General features: G+C 46.4%; 1 protein-coding gene and 1 long non-coding RNA gene across 3 annotated transcripts in view; both read left to right on the forward strand.

The window, feature by feature from the left end:
* The first annotated feature begins 8,307 nt into the window (after nucleotides 1-8,307).
* LOC121058945 lies at nucleotides 8,308-15,073 on the forward strand. The gene is made up of 4 exons (XR_005814399.1): nucleotides 8,308-9,157; nucleotides 11,148-11,218; nucleotides 13,079-13,192; nucleotides 14,768-15,073. It is a non-coding gene; the product is annotated as an uncharacterized LOC121058945 (long non-coding RNA).
* A 5,463-nt stretch (nucleotides 15,074-20,536) lies between these two features.
* Nucleotides 20,537-22,006, forward strand: part of ARID1A (AT-rich interaction domain 1A) — a 61,058-nt gene continuing 59,588 nt past the window's right edge. Inside the window, exon 1 of one of the 2 annotated variants that reach the window (XM_040535126.1) lies at nucleotides 20,537-21,998. In XM_040535126.1, coding sequence (XP_040391060.1) covers nucleotides 20,826-21,998 — 1,173 coding nt within the window. In that variant the 5' untranslated portion in view covers nucleotides 20,537-20,825. The remainder of the gene's footprint in view (nucleotides 21,999-22,006) is intronic. The other variant, XM_040535125.1, reaches the window with a different exon arrangement.

Raw genomic sequence — 22,006 nt, forward strand, 5'->3', positions numbered from 1 at the left:
ATCTCCTGAAGTGCTCCATTTTTGTCCTTAAAGTTCTATTTTATTACCTCTTGTGGATGAGTGAAGGTCAGTTTAACCCTTTATATAGGAAAATCAGCAGCCACTTTAGAAAAAGGTTGCCTTTTTCTTTACTAATTCGTGGTTATGATAATATTTTATTGAGCGGAGGGTTTTTTTTCCAGACCAGTCCTGATGCACGGTGAAAGAAGTGTGCTTCAGCACTGATTAAAGTCATGTATGAGTTAATGAGAAGCTTGCAGAGTATGTGAAGCAAGAGAAAATCTTTAACCAGCTCTAGTGTTCCTTCTACATACCACAAACTTGTAAGCTGTAACCAGAAGGTGGATTGAATGTGTGAAATGCTGCAGTAGCAGTCCCTTGTAATTGCATCACAGGTGGATGCTCGCTCAATTAATGCATTATCATTTTCAAAATACCTAAAAGTTGTTTGTTTGTTTGTTTGTTTTTTCCTCAAATTGTGAGACCTCATGTTTCAAACCGTGTTGAAATCCTTGGATGAAGGACGCTGCAAGCCTACAAAGTATTGTGTTCTGGGTTGTTTTTTTTTCATTTTAAACAATGTCTTTGTTTGTTTTCATGCTAACTGCTTCCTGGATTAATAGATTGATAACACAGAAGAGCCTCTCAGGTGTTGGGGGAACATAGCGGTGATATCAACATCCTAGTTGTGGGCCTTCTAATTTAAGAAACGTATTGTCAGAAGATGTAAGATCAGGGCTGAATCTTGCTTGCATTTAGGTCCAAATGTAAGATACCCTTCCTAAGGAGTCCCCAGTGAACACTGAGAGTAATTAAGTAAAAATAAAACCTTTCACTTCAGCCCTCCCCGTCGCTTTTAACATAGAGAAGAAAGTGCAACACTGTTTTCATTATGTGTTCTGGTATTTCTTAATTTTGTATTGCATCTTAAATGCTCAAGTGACTTATAATTTCTGTGATTTGGGGGTATTTCTACACCATACTTTTAAAGAAATCATCTCACTGGGTCCCAAAAGGAGCTATTGAGCAGTCAATCTCTGAAAAAAAAAAAGAAAAAAAGAAAAGAAAAAGACAACTTCTTACAGCTTTGCCTTTCCTTCTTATTTTCTTCCGGAATTTTCATACTTAATTGGTGAATTCCTCTTTTGTTAAATTAAGTAAATATTTATTGGTATCGGTTGGATTTTTATTTTAATCTTTTTTAAGAAGAGCAGAACGTTGTCACTGAGACAATCCCTTCACACTGTATTGAAGAGATGACAAAAAGCGAGTAAAGGAGAGTTGTCTTGTGCTGGGAATGTCAGTGCCGTTTTTGGAAAACAATACTATAGGAAATGGAAAATACATTTTATGCTGGTGGGAACTTTGTAATGAGGCTAAGAGAGGATTTGATGTCTCAGAAAAGCAATTATTACGAGGGAAAAAGCAGGACTTTATCATCTATTTGTAAGGGTTCTCCGTCTGAATATCCTTTTGGGGAACTGAAATTTGGCTCAAGTCTGTTTATGAACATCTGTTGAATGGAATTTTAAAAAGGCACAGATTATAATCTTAGTTTCTGTTGACTGTTTAAGCAAAATAAAATGCAACTGCCTGTGGGTTTTTGGTTTTTGTTTTTTTTTTAAATAGAGAGCTGCGTGAATCTTCCATAGTCTATAGTACCGATTACCTGGTTGTATATGCCTATTCTGTACGTTTTTCTCTTCTGCATATAAAATATAGCTTCCATCCCTTTCTGTAGCTGTTTAATCCCATTACTTTCCTACTGAGCTTTCAAGTTTTATATTTTTTTGCAACAGGAAACTCTTGGATATCAGTATCTCTGCTGTGGTGTTTTTGTTTTGTTTTGTTTTTTCACAAAGAATACAGTGGTATATTTGAGGGGAAATTTGGAGAAACGTTGGGTATTCCCAGGACTGTGACCATTTGCTTAGCTTCACATCCTGCCCACCTGTCCTTAGCTGGGTTTCTGTAAATGCAATCACTTTGTGTCCACTGTCTCTGGATAGTACTACTTCAGCATCTATTTCTGCAGTGTTTGTGACCTCCTGTTATTCAGGGAGGTCTTCACTGTAATTTTCCCTCCTATTATTTTGCCTCTTTTGCAGCCTGATGTTTTTGCTGTTGTTTTATATTCCAAGCGAGGATCCTGTGAATACTTCAGCTCAAAATTTAGGTCATCTTCGATAGAAGAAGGAAGAGGAAACCTAAAAAGTAAAAATAAGATTTCAACGTGCTTTATAAAGTGACAACTCTTTTCAAAAAAAAAAAATGTACAAACTCATCTGTATTTTGTGGCTGTATGGCTGAACGGAGGGTGCCTTTTTTGATTTCAGAAGGAAAGCTACGCATCTTCATGTGAGTGTGGTTTCTTTCCCATGTGCTTTCCTGGTCTTTTTCATTTCCACACCTGCTTTGAGCTTTAATCACTCAAATTATTCATAGACTTGCCCTGGAAAAAGAAGAGAGTGACCTCTTCCCATCTGGAGTAGATGGATTTACCATCAATAATTGTAAATGGACTTGGATGACTTAATGGTTTTTATGCTTAAAATTTTTAATTCTGTGATTTCGTTGCTTTTTAAGAATTCTGCACGTGGTCTTCTCTGAACTGATAAATCTCTATGGTATAACTTCAAGTTATTTCTTGCAAATTATATCTTAACACTGGCCTCACATCTACAAAGTGCTGATGATCCCCCTACGAACTGCTGAGTCGTCAAAGAGCATGCAGTTTTCACAGGACCAGGCCCGTAAGTTGCACTCGTCTTCTTTTTTTTTCTTTTTTTTTTTTTTTCTGTAATTATATGCAATATCTTTCCTTACAAAGAACCTGGAGACAATTTATGAAATCAGCAGCCACAAAAGCAATGTGGTGCCTGTTGGGGGTTATGTATTCACATTGATTACAATTTAACAGTCCCTCAGCCTGAGGATATCTGAAGGGATGTAGAGCCAACTGCTTTTCAATTCGTGTGCGTTGCTATAAGCAGCAAGCTGGAATTGATAGATATCTGTTGCTATTGCCAGCAACTCTTGTTTTTCTGTTACTTTAGTAGCTTAATTTAAATTATTAAGAAACTTGTGAATCTGTTTTGTTTGTTTCTGCTCTTCCCAGCAGCTCTTTGCAGTTTTATATGTATTAAATGTGCTAAGCTTCAGCTGGCCTGGGTGTGTAATAAACACTTTAGTGAATGAGGTTTAGTCCAGTTTCCTCTATTAACTCAAAAGAGATTCGTTTGTTTTCTGAATTGTTTCTCCATTCAGAAGGAGAGAAGACCTGCATAGCCAGAGTTCACCTCATAAATCACCTAGACAAATGGCACTTGGGGCAGAATAAGATACAAAACAAGAGTAATTGTGATTTAGTCTCAACGAACTTGTGGTATTCTGCTATGGAAATGTTCGTGACATGAGACAAACAGAGAGAGCCACCTGGCACCAAGCTCATCTTCACGACGGAGGGAGCACCACGAGAGCGACTTCAATGGGCTCAGCAATCGTGCAGGGTATTCAGTGAGTTGTCCCATATCTCCTTAATGCTGTCTTTTGCATACAGTGCTGTGCTTTTTTCTCTTTGTTTTGCTATTTCTGATGCTCAGAACGCAGTGATTTTTGTACAAGCTGCAGGCAGTCTGCACTCGCTCAGTCCCCACAACGAGGTATGGTACTTTCTGACACTGATGCGGTATTCTCCGCAGTTGCATGGAAGGGCCTCTTCAGAAATCAGCCGCTCTTCAGCTTCCCGGGTTTTAGCTGAGCTTAACCTTTGGCGATCAGTAAATGGACATGGTAAGAAAATCTGTGGCCCAGCCACTCCTCCTTTCCTGAGACTTGTCAATCAACCTCTGCGCCCTCACCTGCCTGTGTTTCAGTATCCCTTCCGTCTTATTGCAGTTTCTAGTCTTTCTGTGGGAGGTGGAGACATGTAAAAACATCTTTAGGGTGATGGATCATGATTGTGGGTACAGATGGCAGTATTTTTGGTGCAAATAAGGAAAGAAAACACTTTGCAACTTCTGAAAATGGGTGCTAGGTGCTTTCTTAACACCAGTTCACTTGATCTCCTGCCTAATTTAAACAATGCATCTTGTCTTTGTTCAATTCAGTTATCTTCTACTCTTAGTAGTTTTGTAATATCTTCATTAGTTATTGATTCAAATTCTGAAATATTTGGGGCTGAGGGGGGTTCTTTTTGATTCCAAGTGTCTGATGAATCTATTTGTTGGCACCTGCAAACTCTGTCCTTGCTTCTTCCCCTCATTCTGTGTTTATTTAAAGGACCCTTCAAAATCGTGTTGACTCCCCTGGATACGATGGGACTTCTATTCTACTAGATCAGAGCTTCCTGTCAGGGCTTTGCCATTTCTGAGGAAGGAAAGTCAGGTATCTTTCAGCTCAGTTGTTGCTTCATCTCCTCTGCTCTCCCAGGGGTCTTGCACATGCTTTCAGTTCTGCCTTACGTTTTTGATTTTTGTGAGGTTCCCTACTATTTACATTTCTTCACATATATCCTCTTCATACCATCTGCTACCTTATGTTTTGCTCATCTCTGAAATTTAGCAACCATACTTCATGCAACAGCGTGGTACCTTATTTTCTTAACGTTTAATAAAAGGATTCTAAAAGAACAAAGCAAATTAGAACTCACCCTTTCCATCTAGACATATTAACCGGTGAGGGAACGCTTCAATTAAGACCTTCAAAGCCTCAAGACAAATGAATTTGTAACTGCGATTTTGTACGTTGTTTATCCAAAAGGCATAGTATCCAGTCAACTACAGTAGTTTTATTACAGACTGTGTGATAAGATTAAAAAATAAGATTATTACATATTGCTAGCCTCTCTATTAACTTTTTTCTTTAGAATTCAGCTAGTCTTGTAAGTAGTATTTACTTTAGAGTCAGTGTGTAGCTGTGCCTTGTTAGGTAAAAGCTACAGTAACTGTTTTCCTGAACTTAGCTCCTGACCTACCTTTTAAGGCCACGTCTACAAAGGGATGATGCATCAATCTCGTTTGTTTGATCTAATTACAGCTATTTAACTACACTGAGCACAAGTACATTCACCCCACTTTGTTATGCTGATTTAAGACGTTTTCCACTGTTAATCGGGTGCACACCATTCTTCTTTGTGTCAATTCACCTCTCAAAATATTCTGGGCAGCTATCCTACAGAGCGCCGCTCTGTTACTCAGCTGTATGTTCTTTTTCACAGCATGCTGGTAGGGAATTCTCTGGAATTTGGGAATTCTTCGGGTCAAACTGACTATTTACCGTTGCTTTTTTCTTGGCATTGATTTTTGCCTGTGCAACTTCTTTCTCAAAACGTTGCGAGGTTGCATGAAGAAGCAGCTGGTAAATCCATTACAATGCTTATTCCTGCGAGGTTGCACAGGTGGAGAGATCTAGTCGTACAGCTTCGCAGGTCTTTTGCTACTTGAGGAATGGAAGAAATGCAAAAAAGCGAAACCGCCAGATGTAATCAACCTGTTACTTCTGTACAACATCTACCTGGAGCAGCTTGCTCAACGGCGTGCTGTTCTGGGTGTGACTGGTGGCACGGGGTCCTGGTGCAGAGAAGGGATGAGCAGAAGCAGCAGCCGCCCGTCGGGATGAGAAAATTACACTCCTAGAAATCTGCAGGTCTCAGCTGCTGAGGCAGGACACAAAACAAAGGCATCCCTTAGCATGCAGAAGCCCATTGCTATCTGTGGAAGAGCACAGTTTCTGATGACTCGCAACTGAAAATTAGCCAGTTTTATGTCAGGGATGCTGTCGTGGGATTTTTTTATGCATATATCTGAAGAAGGTGCTGATCTTCTGTGTCATAAAGCTTGGTAATGCATAAGAAATTACTGTGAGCTTTTTCTAGGTATAGTCCATGAATCAAGTAGGGGTTATAGAGGTTCAAAGAATAAACATGGTCCGTTGAGCCAGGAGAAAGAATTTATGGAGACAGCGAACAGTTTCTTAATGGTTGTACACGGCCTTGCTCATCAGTGCAGGTGATTTACCATTAAACGGATGTAGAATGAGCATAGAATGGTATTGTGAAACTTCCTCAGAGCAGAATCTTTAGAAACTTGAACTTACCCTGATTTGTACAACATCTGTAAGAGGAGGGGAAAGATACTAAAGGGTAGACAAAAGCAAGGAATGGGAAGACACTTTCAGTATTATGGACATCCAGTGAAAAAGTGTCTGCAAAACTAGCCACTTGAGGAGGAAAAAATGTGCATTAAGACAAAAGATAACGAAGCAAATTAATCAAAGAAACGGCATTTGGACTTCATTAGCAGTTACTAAAGTTGCTATCATGCCGCTGCGTGTTCAGTGTAGCTCAGAGATCTTCAACAGAAGTGTCAAAGTAGTTTGACTTGGCAAAATAACATTAATAAAAGAAGAAACGTTTGATCTGAAGTGCACTCCCTCATCTCTTCTGTAACTGAAAGTTGCAAAAAAGTCCTCCAAGTAATTTGCTGAAATGGTAGCCTGAGGTGGTGGCCCCGAATCATCTATTCTTCCTCTAAAAGTGTACTACTAAATTTGAAATACACCTTTCTCACTATTTTTATTATTATAGCAAATACAGGAAGAAAAATAGCAGTCATAGAAAGACATCATGAGGCCCATTGGTCACATCTCTGCTCTGGGACAAGAGAAAGATGCTTCGATGTGTGGAGGTTTTTATATCTTGTCCTTTAAAAATTAAAGCAAAACAACAACGAAACAACTGCCCATGCTAGTATTTTAGTTGTTTAGACATCACTTCTGTTGCTCTGCCAAATCTTACTGTGAATTAAGTCTATTACCTGTTCTGCTTTCAGTGGGCATGAACATTTGGTTGTCGACCTTCAGTGTAACAAAATGGAAGATGGCTATTTTGTCCTCTCTCACATGAGCTCTCCCTTTTTTTTTTCTTTTCCTTTTTTCTTTTTACTTTTTTCCTTTTTTTTCCCTGTTTTTAATCCAATATTTCAACTTGTTCTTAGGTTTAGATTTTCTAAGCATCCTAGCCTTCTTGTTGCTCTCTTTGTGCTCTTCCCAGCTGGTTTATATCTGTTTTTATTTTTAATGTGGTGCCTGAAATTGGATACAATATTCCAGCTGAGATTTCACCAGGACTGAGTTGAACAAGATAATTGTCACGGGTGTCCTACGTAAAACAACCTTATTAAATATTTCTGTGATGTATTATCTTTATTGTGTTGACTCAAATTCAGTTTGTGATCCATTATAACCACTGGCTTCTTTAGTGCAGTACTGCTGCCCAGCCAGTTATCCCCCTTACTGTGCATGTTCATGTCTTGATCTGTGGCTACAGAAAACGACTGAAAATGTCGTGCCTGAAGACAAGGGGGAGAAAAAGATCTGAGGAGGGTTTCCAAATGCACCATTGGTGTGAACTCCAAGTGGGCCAGCCTGCAAATGGAAGAGGAATTGTCAGTTAATGTTCTTTTTCAACAACGGATGGGATTTATGTTTTGTTACTCAAAAAGTTCATAGAAGTCCTAATGTGAGCTGGAATAGGAATGTTTGCTTGCAAATGGGAAGGAAAATAGTTACAGTATGTGAATCTTAGGTTATAATTCTTGCTAAGTTTTTTGCTGTCTTGTCACTCATAAGATGAGCAGAACAACTTTATTAATGTCCCTTTTAAAAATAAGAGTTGTGGCTGTGGAGTTGAGATGAACCAAAGTTAAAATCGAGCAGCTTTGTAGAAAGAAGAAATCAACAACCAGAAGAGCTGTGCAATTCCACTTCTGTCCAAAACGTTAAGGATGTAGCGATGCAATCCGTGTATGCGAGGTGTCCTCTTGGTCTTTCATGCAGCTGTCTGGTGAGAACATCGCCCAAACCAACCAACCACCAAAGATGAAGGATGCATTTGTGCCCCACACCCCCTTGCATATTACTGCTTAAAGAAACGTGAAAAGGTGACAGACAAGGAAGGAGGCTTTGACAACGTGGAGCATGGCGTGCTTGAAGTCGTGAACATCTCCTGTTGAGAATGGAAGACCCCAAGAAGAGCAGCCAAGGTTTGTTTGCTAAAGAGAAGTATTGCTAAAGCAGGCATGTTTTTGTCTGGAGAGGTTGAGAGACCTTAGACTGTGGAAGAATTAGGTGATAGGTGTTCCAGGTTACATTCTTTGTGATGGAAATGAAAAGCCATTAGCAAAAATTAGAAATATGGTGGGAGACTTTTACGGTCTTCTGGCACCTTCTGGGTCTTCTTTTTAGAAAGCTCTACCCTAAGAAAAGATTGTTGTTTTATTTATCTTTGTTCAGAGTTACATTGCTAAGGTGAGTTTGTGTGTGTGTGTGTGAGTGGAGGTTTGGCTGCAGCCAGGGTCACTGCTGAGTTCTCCAAGTGCTGTCTGACAGAGAACTTGCTGAGCCTGAGCGTATTCCAGCAGCAGGTCAGCCTACATATTATTCGCTCTGTATTTCATGCTTCTTTACGCTCTCGTGACCCGGATGAATTTAACAGGGAACTGAGCAGTGTGTTCAGTTTTCCTGTGTGTGCATCTTACGCTTCTGCCCATCTTAGCCCAGTTCCTGCACTGTTAGGCTGTCTGTAATTACAAATCAAATCAGAAAACCTGCCTTCTCAAATCCTGTCTCGTTTAATGAATGTGTTTTTTTTTCTTCAGATTTTCTTTTTATCCTTGTTTTTTGATGTTTGCTTACATATTTATGGCATGCAATTTGCGTGCTGCAGTAAATACAGGATTACTAATTGTAACAGAATTTCATTATGTTTTTCACTATGGTATCTGAATACTTTTTAACCGCTATATAAATGTGTCTTTGTGATATTGCACAGAGGTTTTCCTCTCATTCGTTGATGCAAAGCAAGGAAATTTATGGCAAAGCTATCAAAATTCTTTACTGTATCTTTATATTCCACAGTGTCAATAAACAACTTTTCAACGTGTCCCAGCAAACTAATTATAAATAACTTCATTAGTCATCCACCAGGTTGCAGATGAGAGTTTCAAGTGCACTGCTGGTATTGGTTTTCCCCGGTTGTTGGACTTCCACAATGTGGGTCTCGAGGAGCCTCCCTTGGTCACCAAGCCTTATGCCAGGTGTCTACAGGCAATCAGATCTCATTTTGTCCATAAGGACGACGAACTCCAGCATAAAACTGGTTAGTGCTTTCAGCCCGGTAGCCCCACTAGAAGGGCTTTTTTAAATCTAATTTTTCTACTGAGACCTCCTACTCTAACTTCCAGCCTAAGTAATCAGGCCTCCTTGTGTATTTGGTGCTAACGAAACCCTTTAGTTTAAGTACCTGTATTCATACCATAAGCTATGTATACAAACTAATCCTATTCTATTTCAGCCTTTCTTTTGTTGGGAGTTTGCTGAACTAAAACTTCAATCTTTTCTCATGATAGATTCTTTGCTCTTATAACCATCTCAGTAAGCCTTTTCTATGACTATTCCAATTTTCACATATCTGTGAATTCAAACTGTACGCAGAATTTTGTAAGAGTCGCTGCAATAACATCTGGATGTGCCTTACCTGGCCATTAGATCACATTGGTTCTTCTTCATTTTTGTGATGTGTAGTCGTTCTGTGCCTAAATAATGCTTTCGAGTCTTTATCCTTCTCTATTAACTGTGATGATTTCCCAGATTGCAAGAATTTTGGCTAATAGTCCCTGGGTGAACAGCCTTGTGCTTTGCATTAATCTTTTACTGCATTCCACTTTTCTAGTCCATTCCTCAGAATTCCTGTGCTGTTCCAGAACCTCATCTGGTTCTTCATTTACCATGTTCCAGTCTTCTGTACTGATGCTTTTCAATTTTGTCAGGAGCTAGCTGTATTAATGCTCCTCTTGCCATTGCTTGTGTGAAGGTCACTTAACAGGAATAGCACCAGTTCTGAGACCAGTGCTGGAGGAGCTTCTCAAGCACTCACTCTCTAGGCTAAAAGTTTGCATTTCAACACAATTCAGCATGTTTTCTTTAACCACTTGTTATTCACAAAACTCTTCTTTCGGTAATCTTCATCTTTTTCAGTTTAACTAGTAGTTTTGCATGTGGCATCAGATCAAATGTTCTGCTGAAGCTTAGGTGGACTGTGTTTTCCTTTACAAAGAAAACTATGTTTTCTTATTGAAGAAAGACATCAGATTGGTCTGGCGTGATTGCCTTTGTTAAACCTATATTGCATGTTATCCGTTTGTTTTCCCGTTTTCCTCCACATTATTTCAGGTGAGAAATAAGTTTTACATCTCTCACTCAGGTCAGGCTAATTAGTCTATAGCTGTCTGGACATGACTTTCGAAGTCTCTGGTTTGATGTTTTTTTTGGCTCCCTATAGTAGCATGACAAATCTAGATTATTTTTGTACCCATAGAGGCGATGGACAACAAATCACTCATTTACATCAAAACTCAACTCCTTCACTTTTTTTTTTTTTTTTAAAGAAAGGTTCTATGTCATGGCTATTAATACAGGGGAAACAGCATTAATTTTGAAGTATTGCAAAGTCCTTTTAAAAAATAATAATGAGAAGTTTATTAACTAATGAATGCTGAATCCAGGACACTGTTATCACATGTAACTGTTGATAACTGCCAGTGGATCATTACAGCCCCTGAAAAGTCTGATCACTTATGTCTGGAAATTACGTTCCTTGTGCTGTTTCAGCCTTATTTACTGCTGTCATTCCTTTGTTTAAATGGAAAGTAATGTGAGCTGGCTACTCTACACGTATGTATAAAGTAATCCTTAAGAAAATACAGAATAAGAATAGACAAAGTCAGTAAAACATTACAGTAGGAAGGTAGTGGATCTGGAGGAAGACATGGGGAAAACTGTAGTGCTGTCAGTGATTACAGTAATCCATAGCACTGGAAAACCTAGGTCACTAACTATGTTTCCTTGAAAGCAGGAGAAAATACTTTAAATACTTTGTTTCATAAAGTATGTAGTTACACTCCTTACCAATACATATAATAGGTATGAATCTTTTTGAGCACATTTCACTTAGGTATCTAATTATGAGGGTAGGAATGTAAGCAACAACCCATGGATGTGTTGTGTTTTTTTTTTCTTTCTGGGTATGCTCAATATTTTTATAAACATTATAAGCATTTTAAAATTATGTCTTCTTTATGTTTCTTCAGAACGTCTTGAGCTCAGGATTCGGTTTTACAGAGAACGAACATTTCTGACCAGTGCCTTTGTTTTACTGAAGGTGAGTATGATAGTATCAGTCTTTATGAAGAAGTAATATTGCTAAGGTTTGATTGTGGGCCTCTTTAAAGTCATAGATAACAGCTAGATAAAAATGACCTTGTTTCTCTGCTCCATTAATGAATTCCAGAAGTTCCAGTGAAGCTGGTCTAAATGGCCTTACATTTTTGTTTTTTAATGCAAGTAAATTTTTACTGAGGTGCATACTTGGAAAGGTAAGAATCTTACTTTTAGGCCATGTACATTTGAACAAGATTACAGAATGGAGGCCTTAAAAGCAGAAAATCAGTCACATCCCTGCATGCAGACTGCAAGCTCCCCATGTGGGTTAGATTACAGAATTAAGATTTTGAAATACACATTTATGGATGACTGTTGAAAGGTAGATGAGTAGAATTTCTGTCTGGCCCTTTCATGATCAAATGTTTCAAAGCTGGTCAACACCTTGTTTATTTGGAATATTGCAATTTTTTTTTGTTTTATTTTATTACATTTTGTGAGAGTTATTTGTGCTTTCCTTTGTACGTCTGAAATGAAGGGACATTACTAAGTGTTCTCCCCATAGCATGAATATTTGTTCTTTCTCTGTATTAAGTATTGGGTGTGCGCCCATATGATATCAACAAAAAGCTCTTAAAATCAATTTTTGAAAGAGATTTTCAAAGCACATCATATGATTGAGTCACAGTGCTGGATGAACTAAGCTATTGTAGAATCTCATATAAAATGCTTAGAATTAATTTGCCAAATAGGGATATTTTACAAATAAGCATGGATTCAGCCAACTTCCCCCAGAGATTTCATTTCAGTGTGACCTGAGTTCCCAACACGGATGAACTGGTGTCTTTTAGAAATCAAAAATCTTTAGCCCTTCTCCAAAGAAGATTTTCTTTGTGTTCTCAGATGCACAGATACTCATTTTCTTGAGCTAGGAGCTGGTATGAGTCTTATGGGCGGATCCTGCAAAGTGCTGAGTACATGGTTAACTTTAAGGGAGTATATGCTTAAAATCACTGGGGCTGCCGATGTTTAAAATCACGCATATACTTAAATACTCCGATGGCCCGAGGCCAGTGGCTTTTGCATCTTCTAGGACAGAGCCCTAAGGAGCCTACAAGTGAATAGCTGCAGCTGAATTTTCTTTCCCCATTTTAAATATGAGGCTTAAAGCAGATATTCTGACAGATGTTTAATTAAAATAGTTATTTCAAATGTGAGGAATGCAATATGCGAAGTTGATATGCCTGGTTTCTTTCCGTCTCTCCTGGCATCCAGGCTCGCTCCTCTACAGCGTTAGTGCAGGGCTTGCAGTTTTCAGTAGTGCTCCGTTCCTGTGCCGTCCTCCTCCAGCTTTTCCATCTGCTTCATTCTGTTTGGAAAATGGCAATGTAGAATGTGTTTGGTGTAACCTTAATCCTGACCAGCATCTGGGCTCCGTTTAAAAAAAAAAAAAAAAAGCATCTACTGCAGGCAAGGTTTCTGTATATGCTTCCCTGCTTCAGTAAAACAAAGTTGGGGAGGGGGGGGAACAACAGCCAAAAATAACAATAGGAAATAATATTTGTTTTAATGGACATTTTTATTAATACGTAGGTTTTAATATATTTTCCTGCCTACGTGGGCAAACCGTGATGCTTGTACTTTTCACCTCATCTCTCCTAGTGTTTCATGTCAGAGGTAAACCGGATTCGCACCATTTCAGTAACCAAAAGGGGGGGGGGGGGGGGGGGTCTTTACATCTTCTACCAACCACGTTAATTACTCACGAAATATGTAAAAGTGAGTGCCACCATAAAAAAACCGTAACGAAGTGAAATTCCTGCGTGATGCCTTCTGACATCTCCCTATTAAACTTTTCCAGGCCTTTTAGAGGTCCCCGGTGGAGACGCGATTTTATTCCATATTCCAGAGGAAAGTAAGGAGGATGAAAATCGTGGCCAGGTGGGGAACCCCCCCGGCCCCGCAGGTTGCTCAGGTTGGTGGGACGGGGACAGGATGGGGACAGATGGGGGACAGGGACAGCGTGGGGCGCCACTGGTCCCGGCAGTGCCGGGCACCGGGCTCCTCTGGAAATCCGGCGCTAGATGTCTCCAGCACCTGGAGATCGCGCACATCCCTCTGTAAGCGCGGAGCATCCTTGGGTTTGTCCACAAGGGAAAGCAGCCGCTTCGGAGCAAGTCCCGGTCGCTGCGAGGCTCCCCTCGCTACGAGGAGAGCGGCGCCGCTCAGCCCGTGGCGCTGCCCCGGGGGCTGCCCCCCCTTTCGGTTTTTCTTTCCTTTTTTTTCTTTCTTTTTTGCGTTTCCCAGCCCAGAAGTCGGTGGTACGGTGCCGCATCTGCCCAGCACGCACTTCAGGGTTGTTGAACTTCACTCCCCGAGCAGCCACAGAGGTCGCTTCTGAGCAGCACGAAACGTGGTGGATTTTTTTTCTTTTTTTTTTTTTTTTTCCCTCCCCACCGAGGCTCTCGGTCCCTCCTGGCCGGAGTGGCAAAGCACGTTTAAATCCTTAACTCGGATTTCCCACGTGGTGTCTCGTTGAGCTGCTGTCACAGGCACGCTGCTCACTCATTTACACGGGGCGAATTCACTTATTTCCTGCTGGCGCGGGGAACGCAGGAGGTGATTAACACCCTTAATGAAACGGTATTTCCAGACACCATAGAAAAAAAAAAAAAAAAAGAAAAAAAGAGAAAAACCCACGACTTGTGGGAAAAGACAGCTCTCATCATCAGCAGGCTCTTGCTCTTTGAGTCCACCACCGAGTGGACAAATACACTGTACGAAAATACAAAATACAAAGGCGGCTGAAGTTGGGCTCCACCTTTCACGGGTGTTAATTCAGGGGTTAGTTCAGCCCCGTCGGTAGCATTTGGGGTGCGGGTACGTGCAAACAGCACGCCTGGTTTTGGGGTGAGGGGTCAGCAGTGTGTGCTGGGGGGGAAACCCCAATTGTTTGTGTGAATGCAGCATGTATTGGACGTGTGTGTGTAAGCATTACATTGCGGGGGGGATTTTTTTTGTTACCTTTTCACCCCATTCAGAGACCGTGGACATAACACGTGGTGTTTCGGCACTGAGAAAGGGAATGGGGGGGCAGGAAGGGGAGTGCCCAAAGTTGCATCTGGCCTTCAGCCCCCGCTGTAATTTCTGGTGGAAGGTGTCCCTTACCTTTAATTATTTAGTTTAGCCAGACCTACAGTGCACCTCGTGTCACTTTCAGGCCTTTTTCCTGGTGTCTCTAGGAGGCACCCTTCATCGAGCAAGGGGATAAAATCTTGGCAAAAAGAGCACCGAAGGATGTGAACCCCTAGGAAAATTCCACTTCCTGTATAGTAATGCTTGTCCTTGGGTCTCTCACTCGTTCCCATGCATTTAACAAGGGATTTGTGCCTGAGGCTATGACACCAACTTTCTAAATAAACGCAGCACTGCAGAGAATAACCAAGCTCGCTGCTTTTCCCCTTTCGCGCTTAACAGCTCGGCACGACCTACGTCTCCTCTCCTCCTCCTCCTCCCCTCCATTTTATTTCTCCTCTTTCTTTTTCAGCAGACTCAACTCTCTCTCCTGCTCAACTTGCTGTGAACAAAAGGCTCCGTTCCAGATCCAGCCCGCAGTTGCCGTGAGAAACTTCTCTGCGAGCGCTGGCTGTCGCGCTGCCTCCCTCGCCTGCTCGCTGCCTCCCTGCCTCGGTAAAATGGCAGTGCAAGAGCTTCATGAAAAGGGTGAAAACCCTCCTTTCTCGGCCCCTGGCTCTCCAGCAGCACTCCCCCTGCCCTATTCGTGACTCCTGAACTCCAACTTGGCTAAAAATACACTTTCAGAGGGCAGAATTGCACGGGAGTGATTTTTTTTTTTTTTTTTCACTCCACTGAAAAGAGCAGCAGAGGGTGGGAGAAACACAGAGGGACAGACTTGCTCGGAGTCGGCAGCTTTCTGCGTGCTGGCGAACTCTCTGCTGGTTTCGCCTCCCTGCACGCTATTGCCAGTTCCCAAGTACTTAAACAGAATAATAGTTTTGCTTCAGTGGGAAAATCGAGGCCCAGAGTTGAGGTCTGTCTCTTTTTGCAGCTTTGAAAGGCTTTTTAACTCTTCCAAGCGGGGTTTGCAGCCTGATGTGGCTGCTCTGCAAGCCCACCCGACAGGTCCCAAATCTGGTGGGATTCAGGAGAAATTAGACGGTTGGCTCCTGATCCAGTGCAGGGGTTTTTACAAACTCCGCTCCGCGTTTTGTTTTATTTTTCGCCCTTTTTTTTTTTTTTTTAAGTAGATTTACTCTTCCTTCTCCGAGAGCGCTCAGCACCAGAGAGCTGCTGTCTGAGGGCGGCTGTGGGGCATGGTGTGCACAGCCACCTCTAGAAAATTAATGCTGTTGCACCTTCAACTTGTTTTCCTCCTCGCAGGGACCGTGTTCAGAACATCAGTGAATTCCCCCTGGAATTTATACATTCCACTTCCACTCTTTTTGTTTTTAATGCTGGGGGAGAGCTGCTCTCCCCTCTTCCCCCCACGCCCACGTGTGCACACAAACTTGCTCCGGCTCCGCAGCCTGGACCCGAGAGCAGGACGCGCTGCGGGCTCCGCGCCGCTTCCCTTCCGCTCCGACTCCGCTTCGCTTTTTCCTCCTCCTGGCGAGGGCCGCAAAAATCATGCGTTTCCTCCAGCCAGCCCCGCTCCGCTTTCCTCCCTCCATACGCATCCAAAGTTTTGCAGCGCTCTGTCGGATGCTAGCGCCCGGCTCTAGCGGCGCGGCGGAGGCAGGGGCTCGCTCCCTTCCCTCCGTGCCCCTTTTCGTGCCAGCTCGGTGGGAACGCAGCAAATGCCGCGTGCAATCCGCTCCTGCCTTTGAGCTCTGCTGCTGCGAGCTGGCGGAGTTACCTTCTGCTGAAACTCCACTTCAGTTTGCAGCGTAGAGCTCTCTCGCTGTGCGCCCCTGTGCCATTGTGTCAGCCCTGGAGAGGGAGATTATACAGTATCTTGACATATTTTTAAGAGGATAAATAAGCATTGTCTCGTACAATGCCCCAGCACATTAGCCACTCGCAGCAAACAAATAATTCAAATAATGTTAATCTTAGTGGTTATGAAGCTGCGACGAGAGTGCTTAACCTAGATATGATAGTGGCTAAAAGACTGGAAAGAATGGGCTGGACAAATACAAACGCATTTGCAGGAAATGTAATTTTCTTTAGCAAAACTACTCTCAGATAAGCTGAGGGACTGTCGATAACCTTTCCTTATTCCATTCCATATTTTGCGGCGTACTCCGTGAATTATAATAGATGGGTCTCTTGTTCTTGGGTCCAGTCTGCATATCTCAGCACACTGTGCCTTTCAGGAAAATGGAAGAGCATCCTTCTTCACCCAACTACGTTAATTGCTTCTCAGCGTGTTTCATTCGAGCGTGGTTGAGCTGCTCGATACTTTATTAGAGAAACTCTGCCCAATTCCCGAAGTAATAATCCAGTCCACGTTTGTAGCAAGTTGAAAGGCTGGGGATAATGATAACTTGTGTGTGTGCGAGCGTGAGGGAGCGCGGCTGACTTTAGTCCGGTTTCCATGTCAACGATTCAGTCCATATTTGCCATCGCACAGTTGGCAGAGCCTTTTTTTTCTCATGGGGGAGACGCTACTCCTGTTTCTAGTACTCTAATCTACACCAGGTTTCCTACCCTGCCTTAGTGCTGGGTTAAATGGCATGGCCACCTCCATGAAGGAGACTCCGCTCAGCTCAGGAGGAGCCAGCCTAGCGGTGGTGGCCTGCGCTGCCATGTGAGAGCGCCGAGCTGGCTCCCCAGCCTATCTGAGCAGCTAGGGGCTGAGCCTGTCGTGGAGGAAAGCGTGCTCAGCACTTCGGGAGATGGGGGAGAGACGACCGACTGCCGCATGCTGCTCAGCAGCGATCGCTTGGGCTGAGAAGAGCATTGACGTGTTGCAAAGTCTTGTCCAGTTCTGCAGAGCTGGGTAGTTCCAACACGGGATGGCACGAGCGGAGGGAGGATTTTCAGCTCTTAGATGGAAATGTTGTTAAGAACTGTTCCGTCATCTGCCTTCCAAACCCCATGGCTGGAATTTCATTGAATGCCTCAGTATTTAGTAAAGTGCCAAGGCCTCATTGATGAGGCATATTCCAAAATCTGCTTCAGCTTTCACAAACATTTGGTAAAGTGAGTGTCTCCTTATTGTGTGGGTGGCTGGGGAATCCAGCCTGCTTTTCACATTACAGTCAACACCAGGTTTCATAGTCTGCCCTAGCACTCTTTGAAGAAGATTCCAAAAGCCTGACACACGTGGAGTATCTCGGAGTGTGGAGTCTTTGGGTGCACCTGGGCTGAAACTGAAGCTCCTGATCTGCAGCCAGTGAACTTGTGGTGGGGCTCAGCTGGACAGCAGGGCTTTGCCTCCCGAAGCAGACTGTAGCTTTGGAGTTGAGGAGATCGCTGCTCAAGACTGATCTGGAGCTAAATGGCAGAATTGCCTCCAGTTTGTTTTTTCTTATAGTAAACAAAACATCTAAACAAGAGTATTTTGGTGCTGTGGTCCACTAGAGCCCACCACAGGCATTAATAAAGCCACAGGGCCTCCCCTGTGGGAGTCTGGCCTGATGTGCTGAAGGATTTTTTTCCCTCTGCTTCTTTGCTTTTTCTAGAATGCAGGGTTTGATCAAGTAACAAAGGCTCCTCCAAAGACAGCACGTAGATCAACTTTTCATTCTAGCATTTTCCCCAGTTTTCAGACTCTTCTGAAGAAGAGTACCTCGGCAGTTCTGCTGCATGGTCCCGGTAAAGCCATAGGACCTCACCTGGGAGATTCTAGCACTGTGCTGAGGCTCCAAACTTCACGAAGGCCTTTAAGTACTATCACAATACAGATGCCGTCATTTATTACCCTTTGCTTTCTAATAGTTTATTTACTGCTGTGGAGAAACACCTACTAACCAGTCTGTGAGGGAATCTGCTCCAGGATGCACAGTCAACTGTAAAGACTGTAAAGTGGCAAAAGGCTTTGTCCAGGAGCCTGCGGGACAGTTTACTGCTCTAGATTTAAAATTTTGCTATTTATTGCCCCATCCAGACTCCCCTCCCACTTTCAGCTTTGGAATAAACCCTTTTGTTCTGCCACCTGCTTTCTGGATAATAAATATTTTATATAAGTTTTACAGTGAGGGTGAGGGTTGAGTTGACAGCAATAGACACTGAAATCTTCACTTCATCCCTAACAGGCCTGGAGCACTGGCAGTGATTCTGTCCTTCTGTGCCTTGGCTTGCCTCTTGCTGCGGACCCAGTTTTCCCCACTGTCCTCAGTGGTGTTAAAATGGGATTTCTCATGGTGCGGCCTGCTGATTGTTAGGCTTGGGCCAAGCTTCATGCCTTTATCACTACCTCTGGTAATCAAGGTTACTTCTGCCCCATTTTTTTGTTTCAACGTGGTCTAAAATGGAAGTCGGCATCTCAGAAGCTTCCTTTGACTCCTTACCCGTTGTTTTCTGGTGTTTTCTCTCCGTGAAGTTGTGTTGACTTCCACTTGGCTTTTCCAAATACTTCGCTATGCCGGAGGAGACACCTTCCCGCCCAGCTGTCCTGATCCAGTACAGGCCGAGAGCTGAACTGTACAACTGCCATTTTTATTGGGCAACTGTTTCCTAATTTCTAGGAGCTTGTGTTTATAATCTGAATAACTCATATTTTTGTTTCTTTGCCACAGACCTGTACAAGCTGAAATAAAAATTGCAACCACAGGACCCACTGGAACAGGACAGGCCGTGTCCAGGACCGAGCTCCAGGTACATTTCTTCCCTCCCTTCTTCCTGCTGTGAGAAAGACTGCGGGGATGGAGGAGGTGGGAAGCTGGGCCTGAAGTGGTTGCAGAAGAACGTGGCCTAATTTGGCTCACCTTGGGACAGTTGGGGAGCTCCAGCACCTCGTTATCCTTTGAGACGGCAGGAGCATCCCGTCCCATTGCTCAACGTGTTGTGTCTAGACACGTTCAGGTGGTTGTGGTTGTCCCCATTCAGCCACCCCGAGGGAGTTCCTGGTTCACTGCCCACTGCTGTCACTTTGGCAGGAGCGGGAACCGGACTTTCTTGGATGTCCGTGTGTGCAGTTATTGTCATGGCGTGCTGCCAACTCTTGTTTTTTTTTTTTTTTTTTTTTTTTTTTTCCCCAGAGGGACACAACCAGCGGAGAGGAAATGACAATCCTTAATAGTTTGCAAAGGCTAATTCTAAATGGAATTTCTAGGGAGAGAGAAGAGGCGCTTCGTTAACCCATGGGCTGTCTTCCCTGCCGAAACCCCCCGAGTTGGCGTCGAGTGACGCAGCCATGCGCCCTCCCCGCTCTCCCCAGGAGGTGGGCTGGCGGCCTCCTGATGGTGGGAACCACAGCCTCACCGCCCCGGCAAGGTAAGGGAGGCTGCCTCCTGAGCAGGGCCTCCGACTGGAGTGGGACAAGCCCAGCTGAGGCTGGGGGGCTTCCCCCTGCCCCAGTTCTGCTGGCTCTCCAGGCGATTCGCTCGCTTCTTGGTTCTGGTTCAGCCCAGCTTGGTTCGGCCCAGCTTGGTTCATCCTGGCCCAGCTCAGCCCAACTGGGTTCAGTTCAGCTCAGCCCGTTTCAGCCTGGCCCGGTTCAGTTCAGCCCAGCTCAGTTCAGCCCGGCCCGGTTCAGCCCAGTTCAGTTCAGCTCAGCCCAGTTCAGCCTGGCCCGGTTCAGTTCAGCCTGGATCAGCCCAGCTTGGTTCAGCCCGGCCCGGTTTAGCTCAGCCCTGTTTAGCCCAACCCGTTTCAGCCTCGCTCGGTTCAGCCCAACCCGTTTCATCCCATCCCGCCTCAGCGCCCCCTTCCCCCCCCGCTCTCAACTCCGCGAAATCCACCGCGGGTTTTGCGAGCGGCAGCTCCGCCGCGCCGAGCCGCGAGCGGCCGGGGCCGGCCCCGCTCCTCCTTTGTGATGGGAGGGGAGGGGGGGGGGGGGGGGAGAGAGAGAGAGCGAGCAGGAGGGAGGAGGAGGAGGAGGGAGGAGGAGGAGGAGGCTCCCGTCCGGGCCGCGCCGCGTTCCGCTCCGGGTTTGGCAGGCGGCCGCGGCGCTGGGTAAAATGGCAGCGCTGAGCCTCGTGCCGGAGTGAGCCCCGCTCGGCGCGCCCCAGCCGGGAGCTGCTCGCCCAGCCCGGCCCCGCCGCCGCTCGGCCCGGCTCCGGGCACGGCTCCCGCCCGCCCGCCCGCCGCTGCCCCCCTCCCTCCCTCCCGCTCCTCGAGCCCCTCGTCCCGGGTCTCCCCCCCCCCCCCCAACACCCCTCCTCCTCCTTCTTCTTCCCCCCCCCACCCCCCTCCTCCTCCTCCCCTTTCTCCGCCGGCTGCAACCGAGGAGGTACAGCGGGGCCAGGCCCCGGGAAGCCCAGCCCAGCGGAGCCCTCCCCGCCTCGCCGAGCAGGCCGGGGGGGAATGAGCCCCCGCTGCCCTGAAGAGCCCGCCGCCGCCTGAGCGGGGAGCAGCAGAGCAGCGAGGCCTCACGCCGGCCGGCCAGGCAGGGAGCAGCTCGGGGGGGGGGGGGGGGGACCGGGACCGGGACCGGGACCGGGACCGGCCCGGGGGGGGCGGCTGGGTGGGGAGGGGGGATCATGGCTGCTCAGGTCGCCCCCGCCGCCGCCAGCAGCCTGGGCGCCCCGGCTCCAGCCGAGCTGAAGAAAGCGGAGGCGCAGCAGCAGCAGCGGGATTGTCCCCCGGAGGAGGCGGGGGGCGAGGCGGCGGCGGCGGAGCGCGGCGGCGGCGAGAAGCAGGCGGAGAGCGAGGGCCCCCCGGGGAAGGAGCTGCAGGACGGGGCCGAGAGCAACGGAGGGGGCGCAGGGGCCGAGGCCGACCTGAAGAGCTCGAACGGGAACCCGGGCCCCAGGCCCGCCGCTGCCGCCGCCACCCTGAACAATAACCTCCCGGAGCCGCCCGGTGGCGGCGGCGGCAGCAGCGACGGGGTGGGGGCGCCGCAGCAGCAGCAGCCGCCGCAGCAGCAGCAGCAGCCTCCCCCTTCCCACCCGGCCGCCTTGCCCCCGCCAGCCTACGGCTTCGGGCAGCCCTACGGCCGGGGCGCCCAGGCCGCCGCCGCCGCCGCTGCTGCGGCCGCCGCCGCCGCTGCCTTCCACCAACATGGCGGACAACAAAGCCCTGGCATGGCAGCGCTGCAGAGCGGGGGCCTGGAGCAGCCCTACCCGGGGCCGACCGGAGCCCCCGCGGGGCCGCCCCCTCCCCAGAACTCGCACGGCGGCGCCGAGCACGGCTTCGCCAACCACCAGTACAACTCCTACTACGCGGCCGGCCGCAGCGCCGCTTCCTACCCGCCTCCCCCCCAGGCCTACGCCCTGAGCTCCCCCCGGGGCAGCGCTCAGAGCTCCGCCGGTGCTAAGTCCCCCGCCGCCGCCGCCTTCCAGCAGCAGCGCTTCGGGGTCATGGGGCCCTCGGCGGCCGGCGGCGGAGCAGGAGGAGGGGGCGCCACCCCGCAGCCCACCGCCACCCCCACCCTCAACCAGCTCCTCACCTCCCCCAGCTCCGCCCGCGGCTACCAGGGGTACCCCGGGGGCGACTATAGCGGCGGGCCGCAGGACGGGGGAGCAGCAGCGGCCGCAGCAGCAGCAGCAGCAGCAGCCAAAGGCCCGGCAGCCGCGGATATGGTCTCGCAGTACGGCGGGGGCAACAGCCAGGGCTGGGCCGCGGCCGGCGGAGCCCCGCCGAGGAGCCACCACGCGCCCATGAGCCCCGGGAGCAGCAGCGGCAGCGGGCAGAGCCTCGGCAGGAGCCAGCAGGTAACGGC

This window comes from Cygnus olor, chromosome 23 (genome assembly GCF_009769625.2).
Source record: "Cygnus olor isolate bCygOlo1 chromosome 23, bCygOlo1.pri.v2, whole genome shotgun sequence".
NCBI classification, from domain to species: Eukaryota; Metazoa; Chordata; class Aves; order Anseriformes; family Anatidae; genus Cygnus; species Cygnus olor.